The sequence below is a fragment of the Euphorbia lathyris genome, chromosome 5 (assembly GCF_963576675.1).
Source record: "Euphorbia lathyris chromosome 5, ddEupLath1.1, whole genome shotgun sequence".
NCBI classification, from domain to species: domain Eukaryota; kingdom Viridiplantae; phylum Streptophyta; class Magnoliopsida; order Malpighiales; family Euphorbiaceae; genus Euphorbia; species Euphorbia lathyris.
The window spans coordinates 28,413,594-28,428,628 of NC_088914.1; the positions used below are offsets into that span (position 1 = coordinate 28,413,594).

Consider the following 15,035-nt stretch of genomic DNA (forward strand, 5'->3'; position numbering starts at 1 on the left):
AAAGTGATTTTGTTCCCGCTTTTTTGAAGGCAAAATAATAGACTTTATGGGCAAAACAGAAGTTCAAAAAAGAAAAAAAAGAAAGGTGGCCTTTTTTTTTCAGTTATAGCTTTAACTTTTACCTTGAGAAGCTTTAGGCATGATGGCCAAACCAAAGAAAGGAGTCTCCATTATCTTTTTATACACCAAATACACGCCAAGATTTCAGATTTGATTTGGGCATACAAAAAGAGGGGAAATTCCAATTTTATATATGTAGAAGGAGAGGTGAGGTGAGGTGACCCACAAGGGAGGCCCCATTGCTTTGGACAGTTGCAATCTATGTCTATGAACATCACCTGTTTGACAAAAATGGCCAAAGAGCAACTTCACCTTCTCTATCGCCATCTCTGTCCCATTATCCCTCTTCTTCTCTTTCCTCCTTTTTTTCTTCTTTCATTTTTCAACCTTTAGTTTCTTCTTTTTCTTCTCTTTCCATGGACAAGCATCAAGTCTCTTTATCCAAGTGTTCCAGGCAGAGATACAACGAATGGTTCCTTTTTCATCCAACCTATATCTTTAATTTTATGCTACTTTACTCTGTTTGTTTAATTCTTTACTCTGTTTCTTCTTTGAACTCTAATTCTGCTTCTTTTCTTTTCTTCTTCATGATATGTATGTAATTTTTATAATTCTCTCTACATTTTCATCCAATTGTTTTTCAGAAGCATCATTCTCATCATACTTGTGCATTTCAAGTTTTCAACTTTGTGTTCTTTGATGGAATTTTTATTAGATTCCAGTCGATTTCTATTTTGAGTACTTGTTTCATTGAAGGAATTTTATGTTAGTTTTCATAGTCATATGATTGTGATTATATCTTGTTGTAGGATTTTTCGAGATGTTCCTAGTGATATCACTATAGAAGTGAGTGGAGGGACCTTTGCATTACATAAGGTAACCTTCTGCTTATGTCTGGACTTCTAAATTTCATATTTGGTTATTTTTATGTGGCGTGATGTTACAAAATTTTGTGTTGTGAGGTCAAAATCTTTGAAGCAAGGATCTGCTTAATGTTTCCTTTATGTATAATCAACCGAGGAACTGGAAGATTTAACTAGATGTGTCTGTACGGATATGTCTGCAGTTCCCTCTTGTCTCTCGCAGTGGACGAATCCGAAAGGTGGTTGCAGAACATAGAGATGCAGATATCTCAAGGGTGGAGCTTCTTAATCTACCGGGAGGAGCAGAAGCATTTGAGTTGGCTGCTAAATTCTGTTACGGCATTAATTTTGAAATTACATCAGCAAACGTTGCTCAGCTATGTTGTATCTCTGATTACCTTGAAATGAATGAAGACTTCTCGCAAGATAATCTTGGTTCTCGTGCAGAAGAATACCTGGAGAGTATTGTTTGCAAGAACCTTGAAATGTGTGTTGAAGTTTTACAGCAATGTGAGAACCTGCTTCCTCTTGCTGATGAGCTGAAGATTGTTAGCCGTTGCATAGATGCAATAGCTTCAAAGGCTTGTGTAGAGCAAATCGCCTCAAGCTTTTCGCGATTGGAGTATAGCAGTTCAGGGAGACTTCACATGAACAAGCAAGCAAAATGCGAGGGTGATTGGTGGATAGAAGATCTATCTATTCTCCGGATAGATCTCTACCAAAGAGTCATTACAGCCATGAAGTGTCGCGGGGTGCGTCCTGAGAGTATTGGAGCATCGGTTGTGAACTATGCTCAGAAGGAATTGACAAGGAAATCCAGCTTATGGAACCCATCTAGCCAGACAAAAGTTGATCTGATCTCAACCGGGCATGAAAGGCTTGTGGTTGAGACGATTGTGAACCTGCTGCCAGTTGAGAAACTTGCGGTTCCAATCACTTTCCTGTTTGGTCTTTTACGAAGTGCAGTCATGCTTGACTGCACAATTGCTTGTAGACTTGATCTAGAGAGGCGAATTGGTTCACAGCTGGATATTGCAACCCTTGATGATCTTTTAATCCCATCCTTCAGGCATGCAGGGGACACATTGTTTGATGTTGACACGGTTCATAGGATTTTGGTAAATTTCTCACAGCAAGATGATAGTGAAGATGAGATGGAAGATGCTTCCGTGTTTGAATCGGATAGTCCACATTCGCCATCTCAAACTGCATTGTTTAAGGTTGCAAAGTTAGTGGATAATTATCTTGCTGAAATTGCTCCTGATGCAAACCTCAAGCTTTCTAAGTTCATGGTCATTGCAGAAACTCTACCAACACATGCTCGTACTATACATGATGGACTATACCGGGCCATCGATATTTACCTAAAAGTATGTATCTCTTATTATCCTTATATGCTTTTTCCGGTTATTTGCATCAACACCTAGTGAAGGAAAAATTGTTAGTTCTCTGAACTTATTTTGGTTCTTTTTCAATTATGTATCAAGGCTCATCAGGGGTTACCAGATTCTGACAGAAAGAAGCTCTGCAAATTGATCGATTTTCAAAAACTTTCACAAGAAGCTGGAGCACATGCTGCACAGAATGAACGCCTCCCGCTCCAAGCAATTGTACAAGTGCTCTATTTTGAACAGATAAGGCTAAGAAATGCATTATGTGTCTCTTATGGTGAAGAAGACCATAAACCAATGCACCAGTCATGGAGAATCAGCAGTGGCGCGCTAAGTGCAGCAATGTCTCCGAGAGATAACTATGCATCCCTGCGGAGAGAAAATCGAGAGCTAAAACTAGAGCTAGCTCGGTTAAGGATGAGACTGAATGATCTAGAGAAAGAACATGTTTGTATGAAGAGAGATATGCAAAAGTCTCACTCTCGAAAATTCATGAGTTCTTTCTCAAGGAAAATTGGTAAGCTGAGCTTCTTTGGGCATAGTTCTTCTAGGGGATCAAGCTCCCCGTCGAAGAACTCTCACAGAACTGATTCTAGAGTGATAGAGAGAACATGTGCCAGTACCGATTAGGTAATTCCAGCTACCCGGATTCTTCTTTTTCTGCATTTGTTGAGTAGCTGCAAGACAGGCTTTTGTTCACCTTTATTTGACTTTAAAATGGTTTTATTGCCCACATTGTATATTGTTTATGATGCAATTTTTTAGCAAGGAAAGAGGTTCTCGTTTGCGAGTTATGGTTTCGGAGAGTAGAACTCTTAAATCATTTGAAATGTTATATGTAAGAATTTGTTTGCCCTCCTGTATATATAAAAGAAATTTAGCATACATAATTCTTATTATACTGAGGATCTTATAATCGTTTTATGCTCTTTTTCCGATTTTTTCGGGGATTTATAACATGGAATTGGAAACGAAAAAGATCATAATACTCACCTCTGCAGAGTGCAGAACATATTTGCAAAACATTGGTAGATATTTTCATGTCAATTTTTACATAATCACTGATATGTAGCACCGAAAGATGCACTAAAAAGCATCAGATTATCATGTTTGGAAAATTCAAGCTGTGTTGGAACAAAGCTTGGTCTGAATAATTGTCTGCAGCTAACTCTTCATAGACACTTTGATTCTTCTCTGCTACTCCTTATCTTCCACAGGCAAGAAGAAAGATACCCGAAATTGAAGCAATTTACGAGAACTGTCTCGTTTTCTTAAGCAAGATTTTAGCACAGTAACCTCTCTTCTGCTATGTTGTAACTCTAATACATTACCGTGAAACTCTGAAGTCTTTTTACTGTCAGTAGACTCGAAATCATCATCATCGAAAGATCTAAGCAAAATTCTCGAACCTGTCACAGATTTCTGTTTCTCTCCATGTTTAAGGTAGATGTTCTCATTCTTGGACATAACAATATCAGGCCAAGACCCAACTTTGTTTTGTTTCCTGGTTCTTAAATCGCGGGGCTGGTCAAGTGAAGACGTGCACATACAAGTTGTAGTAGGAGGTGATTGATTAAGGCTTCGCAGACGATTCAGATGCTTCGGTGTTGAACCAGCATTAATCTTCACAGGGGAATCTTGGCCTTGATCTTTCAGATATAAATGCTTGTTCGGTGACAGGATTCCGCGGTTTTTCTCCTTGTGATCTTTCATCAACTTGTACACAGTCCGGTTTGGAACAATGAAGAACACCTTGCCTAAGTTGAGGACAGATTCCGGCCTAACAACAACCCAAGGATACTCGAAAAAATCCGGTCTAGTAACGGAATGCCTCGGATACTTCCTCATGATTTCAGCAGCAATCACAGGCTTTCTGTAAATCTCAACATTTCTACCAGGATGCACTAGTTTTAGGACACCATCTTCTGCAGCTACAGTGGCCATATTCGTGCCGTTTTTCGGAACCTTTTCTTTGTTAGTAAGAAATGGGGTGGAAGAGGGGAATGAATTCAGCATGAGCTTGATTTTTATGGGTCATTTGGTGGAAGTTAAGACAGAAAAAAAGGCGGTATTTCTTATGAAATGGTCATACTAGAAATGAAGATATTATTTTCAAGTAGAGGGATTGTGTCTTGTTCATTGTTTCATCTTCAATATGCTGTTTCGATGTACACTATAGATTAATTGCTGCTGTTGTTATCCTTTTATGTTTTCAATAATTTTAATTGATGCTGCTATATGGCTTGGCTGCTCTTTTCTTCATCATCATCATCTTATTCAACTTAGATTAATTTCCATAAATTTATTCAAAATAATACGTGTTAATACCATTTTATTATTATTATTATTATTATTTTCCAAACACATGTTTTATCAAGATATAAATAATTGGGAAGAAGTATAAAAATAAATCATTTTGTTTGACCGATTCATAAAGATAGTCTTATCCTTCAAAAGATTGTAAACAAATGTCTATATTTTATAGAGTTTTCAAATTCAAACATTCTGTTAAAAATTGATATTGTGGTGACTATTTATCTGAGAAGAACTCATTTGGAACAATTAAAAAGGCCGACTTTATAACTGAAAAATTAAGTAATTGTAAACTTCATAAATCTCAAACTTCTTATTAGAATTTTTTTTAAAACACATGGTTTATATTTATAATTTTCCTTAATTAATTTAAAGGTTGTATTGTATTTTCACTCTGTTTCACTGTAAAGTGGTTTTGTGAATTTGAGAGGAATGCTTTGTTAATGCAATTCCCATTATATCCTTCTCCTTAGTTTAAAGGATATATTAATGATTTCATATTTCTAACAACAAAATTTCTCACATCTCATGGAATGATCTCAATGATCTCATGATGATTATAAGTCCATATATTAAGCACTCGGTCCCAATTCACAGTTATAAATAATATGTAAAAATATCAAATGTTTAAAATATTTATTATATTAGTAACACAGTTAATATCAACAACAAAATATATCACATATAAATGAATTACATAAAACTGTTTATATGTTGAACATGTTTATTTTGTTTGGAAGTTCTAATATGATAGTCAAATAATGAATCAATTAACGGATTAAATAATTGTCAAACCAATTTGTTTAAATTTCCATTATTAATAAACTAAAACAGTTTAGTTCATCTTGATAAGTTGTTATATTTGTGTTAGTAACACAATAAATAATTTCGACACTTAGTTTTATGTAATTGATTTATATGGGGGTAGAGTTATATGTCAAATTTTATAATAGCTAAAGAGACTCAAATCAATTCAATTTTTTTTGTTAGATAATTGGACTAAAATCAATTTTGGTGGAAATATTATGGATAAATTTGGACACTTTTCTATATTTATAGGGATCGCAATATGTATTATACACGAGGGTACCTAATGTCAATATATATCAAACAGTTGTATTTGCAGGTACCCTCAATTTAAAGGGAAAATTACAAAATTGGATCAAATGGGAGGCCCATTTACATATTTAACCCATTTACTAATCCTACTATATATCTAGACTGATTTTGTGTGACTTTCCCATAATACCCTCAATATTTACGCGGGGCTCGCTCTATCCCGTCTGACTTCGCATATTCGACCATATGCGAAGCCTGCGAAGCTGATGTTTGTATTTACTTAATGAATTTAGTTCGCATATGCGAAGCCTGCGAAGCTGAAGTTTGTTTTGCTTGATGAATTTAGTTCGCATATGCGAATGCTGGATATGACCTGAAGCTAATTTGCGAAGTGGTATATAACAAAAAATGGCAAACAACAACGGATTCTAACATTAAAATCATAACATTATCAAAATTTACAAGAAGATTGCCACAATAACAACATTCAAATCATAACATTATCAAAATTTACAACAAGATTGCCACAATAACAACATTCAAATCATAACATTATCAAAATTTACAACAAGATTGCCACAATGAACTCTCCTAACGAATCATTTCAAAGTGAACCTAACTAATCCGGTACCAATCTTGAAACAGATGAGTAATCTTGGTGGGCACCGTGAGACACGTCCATCCCAAAAGGTCTGGACTTCCAGACCTTTTGGGATGGACGTGTCCCACGGTGCACACCAAGATTACTCATCCGTTTCAAGATTGGTACCGGATAGTTAGGTCCACTTTGAAGATTGGCACCATGGGATGGACATGTCCCATGGTGCACCCCAAGATTGACAAAACCTCTCCTAACCAACCACTTTAGGAGTGAATGTGTCAGTCTTGGGGAAGTTCATCCCTATACAGAAAGGAAAATCATCTCCCCTGCAGCCCAGTACGCCGCCTTCTAGAAAGGAATATTACGTATTCAATCATCTACAGAAAAAATTAATCGTGTTAGGCAGGGAAAAAGCCGATTTTGGCTTCGCGAAATGAAGATTAGCGAAGCATGCGAATGTAAATGTGCAGGGTTTTACTTCGCATATCGATGCTTTCGCGAAGTCTGCGAGGTCAGAAACGTGACTATCTACGTCGCATATCGATGCTTTCGCGAAGTCTACGAGGTCTGAAACGTGAGGATCTATTCGCAGACTTCGCGAACTAATCGATTCGCGAAGTAGATCCATACGTTTCAGACGCTTTCTCTTCGATATCTTCGCGAAATCAACGATTAACGAAGTAGATTGTCACTTTCCAGGCTCGTTCTCTTCGCAAAGCTTAGCGAAACCATCGATTGCGAAGTGAATTCATGAAAAAAACGCAGAAAAAAAACAGATACTTACATTTTTCGCCCCTTTCACCCCCAAAAGCGACAATAACAATATAATAACATGGGAAGAACGAAGGAAATAACGTAGAAAAACCATTTCTTTGATGGTAACAAGAAGAAAGAAACCAAGCAACGAACAGGAAGATGAAAAACCATGGCTTCGTTTTCTAGGGTTGGGAAGTTGCAGAATCAAGAGATGAAGAGAGGAAAAAGAGAAATTCATTGTGATTTTGACTAAATGGTGCAGATTTCGTGCAATTTAAAGGAAGAAAGGAAGATCAAAAGTCTTGAAATCATTAATGCAGAAGCAACTTTTCGCATAACCAATGAGATAGGGGGAGCGGCGATTCGGGAGTGGTGGAAGTGGGAAGATTAGGGGTATTATGGGAAAGTCACACAAAATAAGTCTAGATATGTAGTAGGATTAGTAAATGGGTTAAATATATAAATGGGCCTCCCATTTGGCCCAGTTTTGTAATTTTCCCCAATTTAAATGGTACCGAAATGAGATTGAGGACGGGTACGGGGACGGGTACGGGTTCCCTACCGATTGACATACCAGTCATCCACCACACAGTGACACAGTCTGCGATTTTTCTCAGATGATTCTCAGTTCTCACCATCATCGAAATTCCTAACCATCAGCCACAAAATCCAAAACGCATTCTCAGATGATTCTCAGTTCTCACCATCATCGTTGAAGGCGTAGAAGCTACTTTGCTGTCTCTTCAGTCTCTTCACTCAATTCCAGGTACATTTCACTTTGTTTCAGTTTAGAAAAGATATGGGTTTCATGTTACTTGATTCAGTAGGCAGTAATAATTGGTACTTAGGCTAAAAGTTTAACACTATTTCGAATTCGGATGAATATTGATTTTTTTTTTGTTCCTTTGTTATATACCTAATTCGTAGATCAAAAAATAAGAATTGATTTTTGTTCCTTTTTTTTTTGTACCCAATTCTGTATACATGAAACTTCTTGTTTTGCTGCATAATATGATATATAGCATGTATTCACTGATATATAGTTGGAAAAATGCATGTATTTTCTAATGTAGCATTCTGGATGGTTTGCTTAATTATGTTTTTGTTTCTAGTTTGAGGAATGATGTAGTGCAGAAAAGCTCACATGCTTCAAAATTATTTGGAAAGACTAAAGAGCAACTGTTTGAGGTATTGTTAAAGTAAATATTAATCATTTTTCCATTGGATATCCATAGCATGTCCTTTGAACTTCAATACATATACAAAAACCTGCCTACAAAAAAAAACATTTTACCAATTCGTGCTTAAGATTTAAAAAGCTCCAGATTAGGGTTTTCTATAAGAAAAACAACGAATTCTTCCTTTATTGGCCAGTGCCTTTCCTGGTATTTCTATGAGAAGTGTGCAATGTTATTTGATTCATATCTCTGTCCAATGAAGCATTTCTCTAACTCAATCCATGCCTTTTATACTTTTCTTTAACCAATGATTTGAACAATCATTGGTTACAGGTTTGCATTTAAAAATCTCTAACTCAATCCCCATCAAAGCTCACTGGTTTTGAACCAGAAAATTACTGGTTTTAATTAGTAATTAACATCTTTATCCAGGAATGGCTTGCAATTAGGGTTAGTGGTGCCCTACTGGTATAGAATCAAACCCAACTCATGGCAGCAAGAAATTGAAAAGTTTAGACCTAAGGTTGTAATTTATTTAACTTTGATTTGTGTGGGTGTTTGGCATGTGGTTTATTTTAAGTGTGTTTTGATTTTCATCAAAAACTGAAAACAACACTAACACTAAATCCACTATCCTCTAGTCCAATTGTTATTTAGCAAGTTATCAACTCAAACTAGTTTCATTCCATCATTATCAAGTTGACAACAAGGCAAAAAAAAAAAAAAAAAGTAAGAAGCTCAAACTCTCCATCTCCACTAAGTTATTAAACAGAGTCTGATTTGTTAATTAGTTTTATTAGGATTGCATTTGTATTAGATTTGAATTGTAAGTACTTGGTTGATATGATTTCTTTTTTGACATTAAAACTGCATTTCTAGACTAATATTTCATAATATTTTGAGTTCAACACGGTAAATAATTTTTTTACAGTATTATGAATGTGAACTGAATCTTACGATTCACGAGTCACGATTCACAAAATGTGGATTTCGATTCACGAGTCGAATCTCGTTTTGACAACTATGCTCGTATCTTCAAACTCGAATATATTATGATGCACATGCACGCAACTTTTATCTTTAGACTACATACATGAGTTATCATAATTCATTTTAGTGTATTTCAAACTCGAAGGACTGTCGAGGTGTAGTAAAAATACAGTTCAGTAGAGTTCCTTAAGTTTCTTTTTACATTAAATGTTTATCTTCCTTTTATAGTCCTTCATACAAACTTTGATGCTAAAAGATAGCTTGGGCTTGATTAACCTTTTTTATCTGGAAAAGAAAGGGTAAAATTCAAGCCTCTGATTTAGGACTGTTCATCTTCATGTTCAGTTAAAAGCAAGTTTAGGAACTGGCTTAAGCATAAGTTTATTTTACAAACGTTATCATATTTGGTTTTACAATTCTTCACATATTTATAATACTGTTGATTATTTTATTCTTCTTATCTGTACAAAAATTTGGAGGAGGGTGATCGAGAGTGATATGAGTTTATTGGGCGAGGGGTAGGGGAAGACCTAAGCAAACTTGGAGGAGGGTGATCGAGAGTGATATGAGTTTATTGGGAATTGAGGAAAATATGGTAGTGGATAGGACGGAGTGGAGGGAGCGAATCTGTGTCGCTGACACGACTTGATTTTCACGGTTTTATATGATGGTTCATGTTAGCCGACCCCGAATCATTTCGGGACTAAGGCTTTGTTGTTGTTGTTGTTGTTGTATCTGTACAAAAATTTGAGTGTATTGTTAGTTAAGCCGTCTTTAGTTAAATTTGAAACTGTGGTATTGAATGCAAATGCATCTTTAGCTAAATAATTTATTGATCCTTGACTTTCTATCTAATACACTAGCCTGTCCTTGTATTAGCAATCGTACTTTATAAGGTCCTTAAGTTTGTTATATTCAGCAGTTTTAGTCCCCTGTCCAAAATTTGAAGAAAAATGAGAAACTTATATGTAAAAGCAATATTTTATAAATGTTTCTTTCACTATGATTCTTATGCCTTTTAGTAGTGTCCAGTTGGATTTCTTTAAAAATATTTATTCAATGGATTAACCGAAATTAAATTGATTTCTTATAATTGAAGTTGATTTCAGTCAACGACTTCTGATCAACACTATCGTTTCAATTATGATTAAACGCAGTAGAAGGAAAAAAGAGTGAAGTGTAGCCCAGAAAAGAAATAAACTGAAGCAGAACTCTTATGCCATTTACAAAAATGGGAAACAATCCTTCCCAAAACCCTCGCTCTGCTGGCATGACAGTGACAGAATGCGACGATATGATTCAAGAAAGTCTGAGAAGTATAATTATCTATCATTTCTGTGATATTCATCCCTTTTTTTTATATAAATTTGACTAGGGTTTAGTGTTTTTCACATTTTGGAGAAAAGGTGAGAAGTGTAATTTTTTTTTCAAATAAGATTGTGCTGATTGTGAAGTTCATCTATTAAATTTTTTCCATGTCTTTCTGTTGACTGTAGCTCCAGAAGTGAGATCCTTGAAGGAGCATTTGGAGAAAGCAGGCTGTGGAATTGGTGACAATTTCATCAAGGCTGTTGATTGCAATGTGAAGATTAGTGGTGGTTATTATCTCGGTGAAGGGGTAAGAATTGTTTGTTTATTCATGTGAATTCTCTGTTAGTTTTATCTGCATTGACCTGTTTATCATTAGTTGACACTGGTGATTGTACCTCATGGAAGTTTAAGGTTTTTGTTTTTTTTCCGGTCCTTGTAATGGACGATTAACTTAGTGACTGCATGTATATTTTGTTATGTTTGTTTGATTAATATTATTAGTTACTAATTAATTGAACTGTAGAGTTTAATTTCTGGTAATTAGCATGGTGAATTATGTAACGGTTTTCCTGAAATTGGTTTATCTAGAAATGTGTGTTTATTGTGATCTTTGAATTTCTGGTAATAAATAATTTATTTTTTTTGGTTATTCCATGTAAGATAATAGTGTGCAGTAATCACATGAGCAACCAAGAAGATGTTAACCAAGTGGTTAAACATGAGCTGATTCATGCTTATGATGAATGTCGTGCTGCGAACATGAACTGGTCTGATTGTGCTCATCAAGCCTGTGCTGAGGTGGGAATCACAATTGTCAATTCCGATTCCGAACTCTTTTTTGTAATTTGTGTTTGGTGTTTTCTCCATTTTGATACGATGTTTTTGATTCTTCTGATATAGATTCGTGCTAACAATCTAAGTGGAGATTGCCACTTTAAACGAGAATTGCTGCGTGGTTACTTGAAGTTAAAAGATAAAGGACAAGTAAGATCTAGACTCTATAAAAAGCTCTAAACATGCTCAAACTTCTGCTCAATATATTATATACCTCCTTTAATTCATAATATCCTCCTAAATGATTTTGTTCTGCTTTGATCAAATGTATAAACTTTGTAATCAGCATGATTTGAAGGAATGTGTGCGGAGAAGATCGATGCAATCGGTGCTGATGAACCCAAGCTGCCACAAACATGAATGTCATATTATATTTTTCTCCATATCTTCAAAAGACCATTACAGTATGCTATTACTGTAGATTAAATGTATGGATGCTTATTCCAATTAAGATAAGGCTCCAGGTTATTTAAACTAGATCGAATTCAAGTCCTAATGTACGTAGAAATCTTTAATTGGAAAAGGATTCACCTAAAGGATGCGTTACGAGTCTCGAACCATGTATTTTGATAAATTATAAAAAAAAAACTGTATGGATGCTTATTGATGATATTACAATTGATATACTCGTATCTTTGAACTCGAATATATTATGATGCACGCAACTTTTATCTTTAGCCCTTGTTTGGGAGAAGGTTAATGGGAGTAAATGGAAGTAATGGAATGTTAAATATTAAGTTAACTTGTTTGAGAGTTATTTTTGTAGAGTAAATGGAGGTTAATGGGGTTAAATGTTTACTTCCTCTAACCTCCAAACTAACCTCCAAGGATTACCATAATTCATTTTAGTGTATGGAGAGTAAATGGAGGTTAATGAGTTATCATAATTCATTTTAGTGTATTTCAAACTCGAAGGATTACCGAGGTGACATCGTAGTAAAAATACAGTTTAATAGTTTAATAGAGTTCGTTAAGTTTCTTTTTGACAGTAAATGTTCATCCTCCTCTTATAGTTCTTCATACAAACTTTGATGCTAAAAGATAGCTTGGGCTTGATTAACCTTTTTTATCTGGAAAAGAAAGGGAAAAAACTAAGTTGAAGCCTCTGATTTAGGACTGTTCATCTTTATGTTCAGTTGAAAGCAGGTTTAGGAACTGGCTCAAGGGGAATTTTAGAATGAATCATAACATACTTTACAAACTTTATCATATTTGATTGGCTTATTACATCATTTGCCTCCTGAACTTGTTCAAAAAGCTTGATTGACCCCCTGAACTTTCAATGTGTTCCGATAGCTCCCTGAACTTACATGAAACATTCAGTTAGCCCCTTGAACTTGCGTAAAATGTAATCAATTGATCACTCGGTCGTAAAAAAGTAAGTTAAATGCGGAATATGTATTGCACGAGTCTTAAAAAAAAGTAAAATGACCAAAATCGGAGTATACGATTCTAATATTAGAGAAGAAAAGTTGTATAGTTGAGCAATCAATAACTGCATTTTTAATCTATTTTTTAATTATGTAATAACATTCTAAGATAAGTTGAATACATCTTCCGCATTTAACTTACTTTTTTACGATCGAGTGATCAATTGATTATATTTTACGCAAGTTCAGGAGACTAACTGAACATTTTATGCAAGTTCAGGGAGCTATCGGATTACTTTAAAAGTTTAGAGAGCTATTGGATTACTTTGAAAGTTTAAGGGGCCAATCAATCTTTTTGGACAAGTTCAGAGAACAAATAATGTATCAAGCCTATTTGATTATTTTTTTTTTGAAAAAATAAATTGAATTTATATTAAATCAGCAGAAAGAATATTTGTAAGGAAAGGTGGCGGACATGCCCACTCACCTTGATCAGACTTAGAACTAACCGCTTTCGCAAGGCAATGAGCCGCTAGATTCGCTGACCGACTAACATATGAGATCGACACTACATCTAAATCTCTTAACAAGACACAACACTCTTGGACAACATCAGATAGATAGGAGAGATTGCAGCTTTGATGTTGAATCGCCCGTACTACTTCAAGGCAATCAGATTGTACTTCCACACGCGAAAGATTCAGGCGTTTGATCCAGCTCAGCGCCTCCCTTATAGCAATTGCTTCCGCTACTGCTGGGTTAAGTAGGAGCGGGAGACCTACCTTTCTTGCATTAAGGCAAACACCCGCTTGATCCCGGATTATGATGCCGAAAGAACTAAACCCCGCTTCATAGTTCATGCCTGCATCGACATTGCAGCTTAGTTTATCCTGTTCTGGTCTCTGCCAGCGGTTCGAGTTTATCCTTGGCTCAGCCTGCATTTTCTGCGCTCCTCTTCTTATCGCCGCCCAGTTCTGATGATCTGAATTTGCTGCTGTCAAAATTGATTCTGGTAAGCTGAATTTCTTTTCCCAGACGGCTCGGTTTCGATTCCTCCATATATGCCACATAATAACTGTTATCCTTTCAGCCAGCGGGGAATTCGTCTCTATTATCTGTTTGAGCCAGCTGATGAAATCGTGAACCGCCTCCATTCTACTGTCGTTGAAGAACAGCCCCCATACCTGACGTGCGATTGGACAAACCAGAAAAATGTGACTCTCGTCTTCCCCTGAGTCGTTGCAGATTGGGCACCTGTTAGGATGCCTGCTGTGCCTCCGGTACAGATTCGCCATAGACGTTAAGCACTGTGCTAGAGTTCTCCATAGGAAATTCCTTATCTTAGGCGCCACATTCAAGTTCCAAAGAGCCTTCCAATTAACTGCATTTGTCCGCTGACGTGTATTTTCCCCAACATTAACCCCTAACAAATAACCACTTTTCACTGTGTACTCCCCATTGTTAGTGTTTTGCCAAAGCCATGAGTCGTTTCTTCCAGACCAACCTCTCGGAATGGATAGGATCAGTCCTTCGTCTCTGGCATTGAATAATTCATGAATTCGGTCTCTTCTCCAATTGCCGTAGCTGTCTAATAACTCACTTACTCGCTCCACTGTATCGTTGTTCACTTGTATGCTCGTCGGGTATGGATTACTATTGTCTGGGAGCCATGGACTCTCCCACACATTGATCGTGTTTCCATCACCCACTTTGCGTCTAAGCCATCTGTTTAACAAATCTCTGCTTGCAAGAATGCTTCTCCATGTGAAAGACGGGTTATGTCCCAGCTGTGCCTGTAGAAAGTCCCCTTGTGGGAAATACCTCGCTTTCAAAGTACGCGCTACCAATGACATCGGATTCTGTAGTAGCCTCCACCCCTGTTTGGCTAAAAGCGCCAGATTGAACTGGTGAATGTCACGGAAACCCATTCCGCCATCAGATTTCGGCACACTCAATTTCTCCCAACTCTTCCAGTGAATGCCAGCGGCATTCAGGTCATTCGATCTCCACCAGAATCTATTGAGTAGCTTGTTTATTTCACCACACAGCTCTCCGGGCAAAAGGAATAAGCTCATAAGATATGTTGGTATAGCCTGAAGCACAGATTTGATCAGAACCTCCTTGCCAGCCCGGGGGAGAAACTTTTCTTTCCAATTGTTGAGCCTAGCCCATATTCGGTCTTTTAAGGATTGGAAGGCTACTCCTTTTCTTCGTCCGACATCAATCGGTGCCCCCAGATAGCTGTCAAGAGTTGCCACCTCCCTAACTCTCAACTCGTTAAGGACTTCCGCCTTATCTGTCTGTTTAGC

The 15,035-nt window shown here is 36.5% G+C and overlaps 2 protein-coding genes across 6 annotated transcripts; both read left to right on the plus strand.

Annotated features, from left to right (window-relative positions):
- Window positions 1-213: 213 nt before the first annotated feature.
- On the plus strand, window positions 214-3,204 carry LOC136230202 (BTB/POZ domain-containing protein At5g48800). Of its 2 annotated transcripts, none has more exons than XM_066019183.1 (4): window positions 214-532; window positions 870-936; window positions 1,127-2,293; window positions 2,411-3,204. In XM_066019183.1, the coding sequence occupies exons 1-4, from the start codon at window positions 477-479 to the stop codon at window positions 2,942-2,944; spliced, it is 1,824 nt and encodes a 607-aa protein (XP_065875255.1). In that variant the 5' UTR covers window positions 214-476; the 3' UTR covers window positions 2,945-3,204. The 2 variants fall into 2 exon arrangements, with proteins under 2 accessions (XP_065875255.1, XP_065875256.1); XM_066019184.1 differs by lacking the exon at window positions 214-532 and adding an exon at window positions 603-654.
- A 4,385-nt stretch (window positions 3,205-7,589) lies between these two features.
- LOC136230336 (mitochondrial inner membrane protease ATP23-like) lies at window positions 7,590-12,002 on the plus strand. Of its 4 annotated transcripts, none has more exons than XM_066019386.1 (7): window positions 7,590-7,809; window positions 8,156-8,231; window positions 10,369-10,527; window positions 10,708-10,829; window positions 11,183-11,320; window positions 11,423-11,506; window positions 11,643-12,002. In XM_066019386.1, exons 3-7 carry the CDS (start codon window positions 10,428-10,430, stop codon window positions 11,775-11,777), a joined length of 579 nt encoding a protein of 192 aa, XP_065875458.1. In that variant the 5' UTR covers window positions 7,590-7,809; window positions 8,156-8,231; window positions 10,369-10,427; the 3' UTR covers window positions 11,778-12,002. The 4 variants fall into 4 exon arrangements, with proteins under 4 accessions (XP_065875458.1, XP_065875459.1, XP_065875457.1 ...); XM_066019387.1 differs by having other exon boundaries at window positions 10,372-10,527; XM_066019385.1 differs by lacking the exon at window positions 8,156-8,231.
- Window positions 12,003-15,035: the final 3,033 nt, after the last annotated feature.

Excerpts from the sequence above, each read along its gene's own strand:
- LOC136230336 (XM_066019386.1), top strand. The coding sequence starts at position 10,428 with ATGCCATTTACAAAAATGGGAAACAATCCTTCCCAAAACCCTCGCTCT. Across the intron at positions 10,528-10,707 it reads GATTCAAGAAAGTCTGAGAA|CTCCAGAAGTGAGATCCTTG; the intron begins GTATAATTATCT and ends TGTTGACTGTAG. Across the intron at positions 11,507-11,642 it reads AGTTAAAAGATAAAGGACAA|CATGATTTGAAGGAATGTGT; the intron begins GTAAGATCTAGA and ends CTTTGTAATCAG.
- LOC136230202 (XM_066019183.1), top strand. The coding sequence starts at position 477 with ATGGACAAGCATCAAGTCTCTTTATCCAAGTGTTCCAGGCAGAGATAC. Across the intron at positions 533-869 it reads AGGCAGAGATACAACGAATG|GATTTTTCGAGATGTTCCTA; the intron begins GTTCCTTTTTCA and ends ATCTTGTTGTAG. Across the intron at positions 2,294-2,410 it reads CCATCGATATTTACCTAAAA|GCTCATCAGGGGTTACCAGA; the intron begins GTATGTATCTCT and ends TTATGTATCAAG.